The sequence below is a fragment of the Mesocricetus auratus genome, unplaced genomic scaffold (assembly GCF_017639785.1).
Source record: "Mesocricetus auratus isolate SY011 unplaced genomic scaffold, BCM_Maur_2.0 Super-Scaffold_100691, whole genome shotgun sequence".
NCBI classification, from domain to species: domain Eukaryota; kingdom Metazoa; phylum Chordata; class Mammalia; order Rodentia; family Cricetidae; genus Mesocricetus; species Mesocricetus auratus.
Window position 1 is genome coordinate 51,526,894 of NW_024429267.1, and position 14,833 is coordinate 51,541,726.

The window sequence follows — 14,833 nt, forward strand, 5'->3', positions numbered from 1 at the left end:
CAATGAGCTGTCAGAGGCCCTACATATCCCCTTCCCAAGTGCCAGTGCACAGGGACCACACTCCACCGCCTGCTGTATAGGAACCACCAACAGACAGGCATTCATAGCTTCCAATGTCTCCTGCATGGTCTGACCTAACACAACGAGCACTGGCGCTACCTAACCACACACCAGCCTGCTGCTCATCTGCTGGCTCCTCCCTGCTCCTCAGACTCCGCCCTCCCCAATTCTCAAGGCCAGTATCAGAAATAAAATGCAAACCTGTATTAACTCTCTGAATGCAGAAATTTCAGCAAGGCAACAGAGAAATGAATATTATACTGTTCTCTAACATTCCAAAGTGGTCTTTTAAAAATGTTTACTTTATGCACGAGTGTTTTGCCTTTGTGTATGTATGTGTAAGCCTGGTGCATGCTGAGACACAATGTAGAGCTGGGCACCAAACCCGGATTCTCTGCAAGAACAGCAAGTCTTCCAAAACACCGAGCCATCTCTCCAACCCTCCCCATCTTTCTCATGCATGCCATGGCAAAAAAGGCTTCAGGTCGTTAAAGGAGTATTTAATAGCCAAGAAAAGACAAAACATCTTTCTACTATCCGAAAGTTCATTCCTTCCCCTCCCCTCCTTCCTTTTTGATAGAATCTCATGGAATCCAGGCTGTCCTCACACCTAGTGTGTGTCAGAGGATGACCCTGAACAGAGGTCTACTGGACGCTAGGATTACAGGCGTGCGGCACCATTCTGGACACCTCTAAAACTCAGGTGAGCAGTGCTAAAGAAAGCAGGACTTCTCTAAATGTCCCAGAAGGTTATCTAGTCTGAAACCAGATTCAGAAAGGTTGAAAGAGCTTCGTTTTCGTTCCTTCTGTGTGTGCTCAGGTGTGCAGTTGAGTGTGGAAGTGTGTGTGGGAGACAAGCAGCAGCTCAGTGGTTGTTGCTTAGTGAGTGCTCACTTCAGCTGTTTCATCTGCATCAACGTCTGTGCGCTGTGTGCATGTCTGGTGCCTGGGGCCACAAGAGGGCATCAGATCTTCTAAGAGTGACACATGACTGTGAGCAGCTATGTGGGTGCTAGGAAACTGAACTCATGTCCTAGGGAGAGCAGTGAACTGTTGAGCCATCTCTCCAGTCCCTGACTAGTTTTCTGAGACAAGTATCTCAATAGCCTAGAGCCTGCTAAGCAGGCCAGGCCATTTAGTCAGCAAATTCAAGGGATCCACCTGTATCTGCCCCCCAGCACTATATTTTTCTGTGGCTTTGGAGGCTGTCCTGGAACTCGCTCTTTTAGACCAGGCTGGTCTTGAAGTCACAGAGATCCACCTGCCTCTGCCTCCTGAGTGTGGGGATTAAAGGTGTTTGCCACCACCACCCAGTGAAAATTTTATAATTAAGAGAGGATGAGATTTCTGGCCCGACAGATAACATACCAAAAGGTTCTATGAACTGGTAAAGTTTTTCACCAACAGATATGGCCTCTGTATACTGCCGCAGATGATAAAGAATGACGGCTTGATTATAATACAACATGCTGTTTTCAACATCATCTAATCCATCCATTTCTTCAACAGCTGAGTGAACCTACAAAACAATCCAGGCAGAATGTGCTCTAACAACAGGTAAGAAAATAACTGCAAAAGTTAAAGAATTCAGCTGGATGCATGGCACACCCCTGTAATCTCAGCACCTACAAAACTGAGGCAAGGGAACTATTATAAACTCAGGGTCAGCCAAGGCAGTACAGCGAGTTCCAGGCCAATCTTTTGAATAGCTCTGCAGACGTGCGCTACCATGCAGCTCTAACACTTCTTATTCTTATGTTCCTACATTTTAATAGTACCTTCACCAGTCTGGTGGCACACAGCCTTAATCCCAACACTGGGATGCAGCGACAGGCAGATTTCAAGGTCAGCCTGGTCTACAGAGCAAGTTCTAGGACTGCCAGGGTTACACAAAGAAACCCTGTCTCTAAAACAAAATATAAAACAACAAAAAACAGTACCTTCTGGTTTTCTTTTTAATTTAAATAATGTATTTATTTGTATTTTATTTATGAGTGTTCTGCATGTATAATTGCATGCCAGAAGAGGACACCAGGATCTCTGTAAGTTAGAGGCTGGGCTGGACCGACAGCCTCGAAAACAATACAGAGAAACCCTGTCTTGTAAAAACCAAAAAAAAAAAAAAAAAAAAAAAAAAAAAAGAGGACACCAGAACTCATTACAGATGGTTGTGAACTACCATGTGGTTGCTGGGAATTGAACTCAGGATCTCTGGAAGGCTCTCAACCACTGAGTTATCTCTCCAGCCAAGGTAACTTTAGGTTTTAATTAGTCCCAAATACTAGAAATTATTTTATCTGTTTCATTCACATTAAAATCCTATTAAACATTTTGAATCTGACTTACATAGCAAGTTCCAGGACAGTCAAAGCTACATAGTGAGAATGCAGATATTTATCTTACAAATAAAGGAGACCAGAATCGTAATTATGTTGTCCAAGACCAAGGGAGCATATCTAAGGGCTTAGTCCCACAGAAACAAATAACAGATGCTGTGAGTCATCATGTGTGCTGGGTCTTCTCACGAGCAGGAAACGCTCTGAGTGCTAAGCCATCTCTCCAGTTCATCTTTCCATTTTTAAAAATAAATAGCCCTGGATGATCTCAAACACACAGCAATCCTCCTGCCTCATCTAACAAGTGTAGGGATTATAGACTAAGTTTGTATTTTATATCATTGCTTTTTTGTTTGTTTGAAATAGTGTTGGCGTCCTTGAACTCAGAGTACTGCCTCCTGAGAGCTAGTGTTAAAGGCATGAACATGCCTGGCTTACTTGTTTTTTTGAGGTAGAGTCTCCTGTAGCCCTGGCTTGGCCTAGAACTCACTTTGTAAACCAGGCTGCCTCTCATCTCTTTACATTTCACAACAAGTCTCTAGTTACATATAACATATATTACATATAACACACATAACTAAACTTCTTCTAGCCGCATTAAAACCAACATTTCTTTGCCATCATAAAAATTAAAACAAATTATCAAGTAATGTTGTAAGATTAACTCTGACATTTCCCCAAATCATGTAGTGGTTTAGTATACACGGATTTGACAACCGTGGTGTGGCTGATGGGGTGGGACCTAAGCTTCACAGAACACAGTGGTTCACAATCAGACTTCAGTCACCAACATGGTTGAGTCTGACATGGCAGGGTGGAAAAGATCTTCATTACTTAGCCAGCCACTATGTTCAAATTAAAAGGTATTTTAAATAGAGAAAACTCCGCTTCCAAAGAAAGCCAGCTCTCCTTGTAGTATTAGTTTATTTATAATTTCTGTTGTGTGTTCAAGTGTGAAGCTCCTATGAAAGCTAGAGGTCAACATCACATATCTTCCTCCACCGCTCTCCATCTTTTTCCCAAGACAGGGCTTCTCACTGGCCTTGGGCTTAATAAATAGGCTTGGCTGGCTGGTCAATGCCTCCCCCATGTTGGGACTGGAATAATAACTAAATCCAAACAAAACTAATACCAACAAAGGATTCAGAGAAGTAGAAGTTCTGTCTTTAATATCAGGCAAGAAATCACATTTATTTTCCTTAACTATATTTGACAAATTAACACAACAAATTTTTACAGTTAAATTCATTTATCACCTGATTCTTCAGCTGGTTAAGTGTTTGTCTCAAATTATCTGTTGTTGTTTGATTATTTTTAAAAAATTCAGCTACTGCTGTGTTCAAAATTATTTTGTAATCATCTTTGTTTATATCTTGGAGACAGGCAAGGTGTTGCAGACAGGCATCATAATTTCCAGACTAAAAAGAAAAGACAAACAAAACCATACATATATACACAGAATTCCATGTCAGTTTTAAGAACAATGCAGCTTTTCCAAATACATTTCCCTTACTACTTATGTTCTAAAGGGGAGCCCCTCAGTATCTAAGTGAAAGCCCTAGGTAGAGCAGTTGGGATGACAGTGAACACTGAGCCATGTTTTTCTAAGACTCAAGCTCTCTCGTCAGCAGGGAGAGCTGTAACTCACATAGTAGACTTGGCAGATAGTGCACATATCACTGGCAGGGTATGGATAGGAGAGGCTAGCCAAAAAAGGGGACACAATTACTACAAAGGTCCGATCCCAGTAAATGTACTGTGAATGCAAATCAAATTCTTCTGTCTAGTGTATATTCCCAATGGATGCACATGTATATCATAAGGTTTTTTTCATACTGTTTCATAGCAGAGAAGTTGTATTTGGTGTTCCACTTTAAGGTACATTCAAGGCAAGAAATGCACAGAGTAGGGAGATGCAGAGATGACCACACAGTTACTGATCTAAGTTTAAACACTCAGACACACTGAAGTTAAAAGGTGTGGTGAACAAAAACGTGGGAGCGGCTCCAAGGCCTTCCCATCTTCCCAGCACATTTACGTACAGTGAAACCTACTTCTCCCCAGAGTTAATTTCCGAATTATGACAGAACAAACTTATCAGATTCAAATTTGTTTTGAAGAGAGTGCTATTCGACAGTCCCAATCTGAGCAGGTGCAGGGAGAAGCCGTCTCTTACTGTAAAGGCCTGGAAAGCACTGGTGGACAGCTCCTTCTCCTGGTCGGTGACCCCAGACGCCTGGGCTGCCCCTTCATGTTTCTCTGCTCCCTGATCTGCAAACACACAAGGTTCCTTTAGAAATGGAGGTTAGGGCTGGCAAGACGGCTTAGCATGTTTGCACGCAAGAGTGACAACCTGAGTTTGATCCCCAAATCTTAAAGGAGGCAGAGAACAAGTTATCCTGACCTCCACATGGGATCCACAGCTCATCACGTGTCCGTGCACACACAAGAAATGAAGCTGTACAATAAATTTGTTCTCCATTTTGGGGGGGGGGTTGAGAGTAGGTTTAGAGATAGTTTCATGTAGCCAGCAGTCTCAAACTCAGTATTTCACTCATTTTCCTCTACCTCCCAAGTACTGGGATGACAGGCATGTGCCCCTACACTTGTCACTGTGTATGTGTGAGTGCTATTGAGGATTTAGGATCTTCAGCACTGGGCCCCAACAAAATTTGGTCACTCATCCTTGATAAGGTAATTAAAATAGGGGTTTATTCATGTAGCCTCATTGGGAAATAGGACAAAGAGTCCTAATAATTTCCTCAGTTTACCTCCAGGAATCTGAAGTTAGGCTGAGGTTTAAGCAGAAAGCCAAAATTATATACATATCTAAGCAGATCCTAGCCAAGATGGTTCAAACACAAGTGTTGCTTCCTGTGAATTAAGACAATATTGAGTTGGGATTGTAATGATCCCGTGAGAAAGTTCTTATCTAGAGTATACAAGGTCTTGGGTTTGGTTCCTAGTAACAGCAAAAACGAACAAAGGAACAGGATGTAAATCAGCTGGCAAATGCTTGCCTAGCACCTATGAGGTCCTTGGTTCAGTCCTGAGCACTGCAAAAACCAACTATGGTGGTGCCTGGCACTCCAAAAGTAAAGTCAGGAGACTTCAGTTAGCAAACTCAAGGTCAGATTAAGACAGGGGACTCTAACTCAAAAAAAAACATTGTTGCAAGGGTTGGAGAGATGGCTCAGAGGTTATGAGTGGCTGTTCTTCCAGGGGAACCCGAGTTCAATTCCCAAAAACCACATGGTAGTTCACCACTATCATTAATGAGATCTTCTGGCATTCAGGTAAATTTGCAACAAAACACTGTACATATAATAAATAAATCTTAAAAACAAAACAAAACAGCTGGGCGGTGGTGGCAGAGGCAGGTGGATCTCTGAGATCTCAAGACCATCGTGGTCTACAAGAGCTTGTTCCAGGACAGCCTCCAAAGCCACAGAGAAACCCTGTCTCAAAAAACAACAACAAAAAACAAACAAACCCAAAAATCATTATTGGTTTAAAAAACTGAGGCAGGAAGATGGTTAGAAATCCAGGTGTTTGCGGGGTGGTGGTGGCGCACGTCTTTAATCCCAGCACTCGGGAGGCAGAGGCAGGCGGATCTCTGAGTTCGAGGCCGGGCTGAACCGATAGCCTCCGAAACAATACAGAGAAACCCTGTCTCGTAAAAACCAAAAAGAAATCCAGGTGTTTGCCCAGCATTGGTGGCACATGTCTTTAATCCCAGCACTCGGGAGGCAGAGGCAGGTCAATCTCTGTAAATTGGAGGACAGCCTGGTCTACAAAGCAAGTGCCAGGACAGCCTCCAAAACAATACATAGAAACCCTGTCTCGAGAAAAAAAAAAATCCAGGCGTTCAAGACCAGCCCAAAGGCGAGACCTTGTTTCAAAACTAAAATACAATAAAGTGTTCATTTTGGCAGCACACTTACTAAAACATTATTATCTGGAATAATAGCAGATCACCAAGGCCCAGTTGCAGGGATGACTTGAATATTTGTGAAGTGTCCCATACTTAATACCAAAACCAAACCTGAGTCAGGCATTAGGGATGCTGGCTTTTAGTGGTAGAGATGCTTGCCTAGCAGTTAAAGCCTTGGGCTTGAGCCCCAACACCGTGTGTGTGTGTGTGTGTGTGTGTGTGTGTGTGTGTGTGTGTGTGTGTGAGAGAGAGAGAGAGAGAGAGAGAGAGAGAGAGAGAGAGAGGGAGAGGGAGAGAGAGGGAGAGAGAGGGAGAGAGAGGGAGAGAGAGAGAGGGAGAGAGAGGGAGGGAGAGAGAGGGAGAGAGAGGGGGAGAGATTGAGATCGATCCTACTAACTATTCAGTACAGCATTGAAGATTTTCTTTTTTTCTGAGACAAGGTTTTAACACTAGCTCAGGCTGGGGCTAGCCTCAAAATCATGGCAATCCTCCTGCCTCAGCCTCCCAAGTGCTGGGCTTACAGGATAAGCCATGAGGTCCACTTAGGACACTGAAGATTTTAAGTCTCTTCTTCCACTAAAATCAATTCACAAAGCCACAGCTGTAATCATCCCTAGAAAACAGAAAAAGTCTCAAAATTCCCCAGGAAATTGGCCGATTTCAAGGTAAATGACCAGATGGGGGCTGATAGACTCTGAAACTCCTTTCTATGTCTATAGAGAACTGATTTGCATACTCTTTTAAATATTAGTCAACCATAATTCACCTACATTTACTTCAGGATAACAATTTTAAAAAATCCTTCAAAGAGATGACTTTTTTTTTCTGGTTTTTCGAGACAGGGTTTCTCTGTATTGTTTTGGAGGCTGTCCTGGAATCGGCTCTGTAGACCAGGCTGGCCTCGAACTCACAGAGATCCACCTGCCTCTGCCTCCCGAGTGCTAGGATTAAAGTCGTGCACCACCAACACCCGTCGAAATGACTTTTTTTACTTCGTGTGCATCTGCAGGGTTGAAATCAGATTTTCCAAAACTTTAAGAGGCCCACACTATTCTTTGTAGCTGCTGAGTTCTTACCAGACAGTGTCTGCACATAATCCCACAGTGTATCTTTACTTGTCCAAAAGTAGTCGCCATTGCTAATGGAAAGAGGATAAGACCGTTCCTCCAGAAGCTTCACCTTCCTTCTGCCCTGGCCTAATGAACATGGCTGACGCAGGCGTACAGAGCTCTTGGATGCACAGACCTTGATGCTCTTTACGCTCAAAGACTTCATTCCTAACACCACACACACACACACACACACACACACACACACACACACACACACACACACACACACCCCTTTTAGGTTTCAACTACACAGAAAAGAAACGCAACACCTCTTCCAAACTGAAAGTCAGTTAACTGAAAACATAGACATATTCCAACACAGAATGTTAACGCTTCAAAGCTGATTGGAGGAGAACTACAAACTGTACTGTCCAAACACAGCCCCAGGGGTCAAGGAAACACAATGCTGAAGGGTAAGACAGACAGCATGGTCACAAAATATCAGCAATGCCTTGGCAATACAACGTTTCAAACAATGTCTTTTCATTCTGTTGTTTTTGAGACAGGCTCTCATGTTGCCCAGGCTCTCACTATGCAGCCAAGGATCCATCTGAAGGTCCTCTTGCCTCCACCCGAGTGCCTCCAGCCCCCAACTGAGGTCACCAGAGAGCAATTAGGACAGCTCAGATGTGTCTACCACTCTAAAGGAAAAATGAACTCACCCAAACTCTCTTAACAGCTTCAGTATAATGCAAGCAAGTTAGTTACATGGCCAAAGGAGTAACATGGGCTGAGTAGCTAGATGACAGCTCTGCGGCTAATTTAAGAACGCCTGCTCTGAAAGCATGGCGGTGTGAGTGTGAATCCCAGGCACCATATACACAGCTGGGAACGGCTGTGCATCCTTCTGCACAGACAGACAGGAGGCTCCCAGGCCTCAGTGGCTAGCTTAGTCAAAATAGGTAGCTTCTGGTTCACTGAAGGACCCTGCCTCAGAGAATATGACAGTAAAGACAGCTGGGCAGTGGTGGCACACGCCTTTAATCCCAGTACTCAGGAGGCAGAGGCAGGAGGATTTCTGTGAGTTTGAAGCCAGCCTGGTTGACAGAGTGAGTTCCAGGCAGTCTCCAAAGCTACAGAGAAACCCTGTCTCAAAAAATAAAAATAAATAGATAAATAAAGGCAGTAGAAGACATGTCCTCTGGCCTCCACATGCTAGCTCACACTCATGTGCATGTAACACAGACACACAGACACAGACACAGACACACACACACACACAGTTACATTCTACAGTTTTAGCCCCATCTACTTTAAGACAAGCAAAGTTAGAAGAAAATGGGAGGACACAATCCCAGAGAGCAGAGTAAGACACTTGTAAGTTGCAGTACTATGGTTTCAAACGTCCTGATCAGGTTTGTTCTCGGGGTGGCTGAGTGTGGTGGTGCAGAGAGACAGTGACACCCTGAGTTCACGGCCAGCTTAGAATACTAAGCAAATCTGGAGGATGGCAAGCATGACTTCCATCTGCTCTTTGCCTTGTGTTTTGTTTCGTTGAGATGGGGTCCTAATCTGAAACCCAGAAAGGCCTAGAATTTACTACATTTCCCAGGCTGACCTCAAACTTGTGGGCAATTCTTCTGCCTCAAATTCCAAGTGCTAGGATTACAGGCCCACGTCACCACACCTGGTTGACTATGTCATCACAAGACCTCACACACATAGGCACCCTGCCATCCATCCCACAGCCACAGGGGTCTCACCAGAGGTTGAAATACTGCCATCTGACTTGGAACATTTAGTATCCAACAATGAGGTAAACTGGGCACGATGACACACATCTGTAATCCCAGCACCTCAGGAGGCTGAGGCAGGAAGATTTACCTGAGGCAGTGTACAATTTACCGGCTCATCAAATGCCAAGCAGCCATACAACCCATATGCAAGAGAAAATCTACTCTTCCCTGTTGAACAATCTTTAACCACATGGGAAGAGAAAGCAGGAGGAAACTTCACAACTCTTCCCTTCTGTCTCTCCAATGTGTTTCTTTCAAAAACTGCTTCCAGAGGCCGTTCCAGGTGAGGCTCCCTTAAAAAACATCCCCTAGGGACCTGGTGATGGTGTCACACGCCTTTGATCTCAGCACTCAGGAGGCACACAGATCTCTGTGAGTTCAAGGTCAGCTTTGTCTACAAATTGAGATCCAGGACAGCCAGGGCTACCCAGAGCAATCCTGACTTGAACCCTCCTGCCCCTCAATCCCACAGGAAGTGACTGCCATAGGCCAGAACTGATGTCATTTAAGCCTTTCCTAGCTCTAGGACAAAGACACTGTCACCATTTTTACTGTACACACAGGAACACTGAGGCTTAAAAAGGCTTCTCAGGCCACCAAGATGGCTCAACAACCAAGCCTGATGACCCAGTTCAATTCTTCCAAGGAGAGAAGTGAGTCCTCTGCCCCCTAAACATGTACTGAGCATGCCTTCTGACACACATGATAGGTAGGTAGATGTGGAATAAAAAAATTAAAATGCAGCAACTAGAGAGAGGTGTCTCAGGGTTAAGAGCAGTTACTGCTCCTGCAGAGGTCCTGAGTTTGAAAGTCAACTGTGAAATGCTCACAAATCATATTAAAGAGTAACGACTTGGTGGCTAAACAATGAGACAATCTTGGCACATAAGCCTTACAACCTGAATTTATTTACTTATTTATTGGTTTTACGAGACAGGGTTTCTCTGTATTGTTTGAGGCTGTCGGTCCAGCCTGGCCTCGAACTCACAGAAATCTGCCTGCCTCTGCCTCCCGAGAGCTGGGATTAAAGGCGTGCGACAACCTGAATTTAGAGCCTCAGACCCACTTAAAGTCAGACAGGATAGCATGTTTCTGGAATCCCAGCACTTCCACAGGGAAGACAATCGAACCTCCTGGAAATGTGGAGGGCAACTGGCTTGCAGAGTGCAGCACAGTAGCAAACAACCAGAGAGACACAAAGTGGGCAGGTGGGAGAGGGCTCAGAGCCGTACATTGTCCTTCCAGAGTTTGGTTCCCAGCACCCACGTCAGGAGGCTCACAGACACACAAATGTTATGCACTTCAGAATCAAGTAACTCTTAAAAAACAAAAAAGTGGAAGAGGAAGGCTTTTCCATGACCTCCACACACACCATGGCATGTGTGCCCCCCCACACACACACACCATACACAAAATCACAAAATGAAAAATAGAACAGATGGGTGAAGCAAACAGACTGGACAGAAAGAGACTAACAACACTTTCTGAAAACTAATGTGAATAGATAACAATTTACAGAGTGTGTACAATTCATCAGGAAACCAGTTCAGATCCTAACACCCACATGAGGCAGCTCCTAACTGCAAGTTAACTCAAATTCCAGGGGATCAAAACACCTTCCAGCATTCTCCAACATCTCTCCACATATGTATATACTCAAACAAAGACATACATAAATATACATAATTTAAAAAATAAGTCTTTAGGCCGGGCAGTGGTTGCATACACCTTTAATCCCATAACTTGGGAGGTAGAAGCAGGCAGAGCTCTGTGAGTTTGAGACCAGCCTGGTCTACAGAGTGAGTTCCAGGACAGCCAGGGCTACACAGAGAAACCCTGTCTTGAAAAACAAAACAAACAAAAAGACTAGTATGAAAGAGAAAATATGAGGGCCAGAACCATGCCACTTAAAACAGCAGAGATTCACGAGAACTGCCAAACTCATCTACTCTACACAAATTCAGCACCCCAGCAGGATCAGGTCCCAGCTCAGGAACATCCATCAAGGCTGCTCTTGATCTCTCTTCTTCCTTTAGACACATTACACAGCTCTTGGCAAACTGGAGCGCCAGCCCTCAAAGGCAGGTGTTATAGTCACTTCAACACCTGCAGCAGTGCCTACTGAGAATCTCTGAGTGAATGAACCAGTGAGCCGACGCTATACGACTGAGACAGCATTCAAACTGGGTAGTCCTGTATAGTAAGACGCTTCCGGGGAAATGAATGAATGCCATGGCTTCTATAAGCAGATGTTAACTGGGGCCCACAAGCAGTGTCTTGATTAACAAGGGCCATGTTGGTTCCTCGTCTAGACTTGAACAGACAGTGCATAGCCTTCACCCATGCTACATCGTTGGGATCATTCCTTCATTTTATTCAGATCTCTGCTCAAATATTACCCCAGCTTTGGTTGGTTCAGCAGGTGGCTCAGATGATACAAGCCCGGTAATTTACGTTCGATCCTTAGGAGCCGAAGCATGCATGTACACACAATCATCTTGGGGCTCAGCGACTAAGAGCGCATACTGCTCTTCAGAGGACCTGAGTTTGATTCCCAGCACCCACAACCACCTGTAACTCCGGCTTCAGGGGACCCGACTCCTCTGACAGCCTCTGCAAGTGCACACACCCACAATTTAAAAAACGAAACAAAACTTACAAGAGGCCTTCTCTGATCACCCTACCTAAAATCCGATAGCATCTTTAATCCAGCCCTCAGGAAAGCTCTGTGTATCTGAGACCAGTCAGGGCTGTACAGTATGACTCTGCCTCAACCACTAATCAATCACTAATCAGCCAACCAATCAATTCATCCCACAGCACCTAAATCTTTATTGTCTTAAGGGGTCACAGAGGGATTCTCCAATAAGCAATTGTTTATCTGTACCTGACCTGGGATAGGCTCACTTCTCGATCACTTGTCAGTGGTTGAGATGAGGACCACCTAAAATCTACGCTCGAGAAACCCTGTCTCGTAAAATCAAAAAAAAAAAAATCTAAGCTCACTGAATTTTTTTTCTAATTAAAACTTCACTGTAAAAAAAAAAGTGTGCCGACCACTTCAGATTATTGTCATTAAGGCTTCTTTCACTTAAACCGGAACACCACAAAGACTAATACTTTCTTGAAAGAAACAAAGCAGCCTTTCCAAAGAATGTGCTGGAAACTCTCATATTCCGTATCGGGGGGGGGGGAACCCTGGAAGGGCACTACAGAAAACCGTAGATTTTAAAGATCTTATCAGGGCTGGGAGGACGGCTCAGCGGTTAGCAGCACTTGCTTCTCTTGCAGAGAGAGGACCGAGGCTGGGTGGGTTTCCAGCAGCCACAAAAGGCGGCTCACAACTGGTCTCCAGCTCCGGCGGTTCCGACGTCCTCTTCCGGCCTCCGCAGGCACCTGCACTCACGCACACAACTAAGTTTTTTTTTGTTTAAAAAAGGAAAAAGTTAATCTTGAGGAGCTAGAGAAAACCAAGCAGGGAAACCGGGTAACTGGGGCCAGGCAGAGGGCACCCGGGACCCTCACGTCTCTTTAGACAGCTTTCAGACTGAGTCCACAGGGCACGCTGACCCGGAGGCAACTCTCGGAGGCTGAGCCGGGGAGGGGGGGGGCTGCAGACACCGTGTACGCTCGGGGACACCTCCCCTCGAGGCGTCGGGGACGCGGAGGGACCCTGTCTGGAGGACCGGGCGAGGAGGAGGAGGGTCCGCGGCGGAGGCGAGAGGAGCCCCGGCAGAGAGACACCGGGCATAGGGCCCGGGACATCCGAGGAGAGCGGGGGGCGGCAGCCAAGCCGAGCGGCCCCCGGCCCCCCACGCGGGCCCCGCCGTCCCCGAGCGCGCCGCGATGTGTGAGCCCCGGGTGGGGGGCGGGCGGCGCGGGCGCCTCACCTGCGGGCTTGTCTGCAGCCATCTTCCCGCCTCGGCTCGCGTCCTTCCCTGCGGGCGGCGTGGCCCCGACTCCCGCCGCCGCCGCCGCCCCGGCTGGCCGCAGGTTCTGCAAGGCCGAGGACGGCGCTAAACTCGTTCCGGCTCCGGGCCGCCTCCGGTTCGGGCCCGAACGGACCGCGGGGCTGAGGAAGTGACGAAGCGACTGCCCGTCGTCTAGCAACAGCCCCAACAAATCCGCCAGTGCAGGGCTGTTTTCCCCGCCATCCACAGCTTCCGCCCTGGAGCGGCCGACGGACACACTGCTTCCGGGGCGGGGCCGGCGGCGCGGACAGCTGGGCGTGGGAACAGAAGCTGGCCTCCCGGTCCCCCCTTCCCTCCTCCCCGGAAGCTCATGCCTGTGCGTGCGAAGCCGGAAGTGTGCTAGTGCAGGTCCCGAGTGAAACACAGAGAAGGGTAGGGCTTTTGTTCCGCCTTTCACAAAAATGTCAGGCACCACACCTGACGTTTATGTCCCCAGCGCTTAGCCTCACGTGGCTTGAAACTGTCTCACAGGTTTCCCACGAGAACCCTACGAGGGAGGCGTTGCTGCAATCCCTCCCCAGATAAAAGACGTTTTTAGAGCCGCTTTGTGATTTGTAGCCAAGTTGCAAAAATGGCAAGAGTTCCTGCGTTATGCATCCTGTTTCCCTCATTGTGAGCCCTGCATCATTAATTTACTATGGTATGTCGGTCACATCCAAGACACCAGCTAGGTGCATCGCTGTTCCTAAGCATAACATCTCACGTTCAGATCCTCTGGAAGAACAATACCCATTCTTAGCCACCCGGCCATCTCCAACTAATAACTTGACAGTTTTTGTTTAATTTTGAGGGCAGGGCCTCACTATGTATCCCTGGCTGACAATCTTTGTGACAACTGTTTTATTTATTATTTTTGTTTTTTTGAGGCATGGTTTCTCTGTGGCTTTGGAGGCTGTCCTGGAACTCACTCTGTAGACCAGGCTGGTCTTGAACTCACAGAGATCTGCCTGCCTCTGTCTCCCGAGTGCTGGGATTAACAAACAAGAGGGGTTTAGCTGTATGTCACCATTAAAATTTTATTATGGCCGGGCATTGGTGGCGGGTGCCTTTAATCCCAGCACTCGGGAGGCAGAGGCAGGCGGATCTCTGTGAGTTCAAGGCCGGGCTGGACCGACAGCCTCCAAAACAATACAGAGAAACCCTGTCTCGTAAAACCAAAATAAATAAAGTCACCCATGGCCACAGTGCCAGCTGGAGGTCAGCATGGTAAGATGCATGGGACCCTGTCACAAACAACAACAATAAAAACAAAAGACTAAACAAGGGAAAACAAACACTAACAAAACCCAAAACCAACCAACCAAAACAAAACAGGGACCAGAGAGATGGCTCAGTGTATCAGGCTTTTTCTTTTGGGCCACCAACCAGCTCCCAAGTCAAGACACAGAGATCCATTATTAGTTTTGAACCCTCGGCCTATCTTAGGCACATGTCTGGCTAGCTCTTTTAACTTAGATTAGCCCAATTCTCTTTATCGACATTTTGCCTCAGGATTTACTACCTTCCTTACTGTATATCTTACTGTCACTGCTTCATCTATATCTGGCTGACTGGAGTCTGCTTGGCTTCTTGTCCAGGGTGTGTCCCTCGTTCTCTCCTCCTCCTCCTTCTTTTCCTCTTCTATTGGAGCCTAGCTTTCTCCTCCTATTTAGTCCCCGCCTGCTAACCCCGCCTAGCCTTTCTC

General features: G+C 46.3%; 1 protein-coding gene across 5 annotated transcripts in view; it reads right to left on the minus strand.

The window, feature by feature from the left end:
- Positions 1 to 13,376, minus strand: part of Cnot10 (CCR4-NOT transcription complex subunit 10) — a 50,222-nt gene extending 36,846 nt beyond the window's left edge. For 3 of the 5 annotated variants that reach the window (XM_040739635.1, XM_040739634.1, XM_040739633.1), the window contains exons 1-4: positions 7,407 to 7,620; positions 4,573 to 4,667; positions 3,653 to 3,814; positions 1,429 to 1,579 (exon numbers count right to left, since the gene is read on the minus strand). In XM_040739635.1, coding sequence (XP_040595569.1) covers positions 1,429 to 1,579; positions 3,653 to 3,814; positions 4,573 to 4,667; positions 7,407 to 7,605 — 607 coding nt within the window. In that variant the 5' untranslated portion in view covers positions 7,606 to 7,620. Of the gene's footprint in view, positions 1 to 1,428; positions 1,580 to 3,652; positions 3,815 to 4,572; positions 4,668 to 7,406; positions 7,621 to 13,068 lie in introns of those variants that run through there. The other 2 variants (XM_013117069.3, XM_005075027.4) reach the window with 2 other exon arrangements.
- Between the last annotated feature and the right edge of the window lie 1,457 nt (positions 13,377 to 14,833).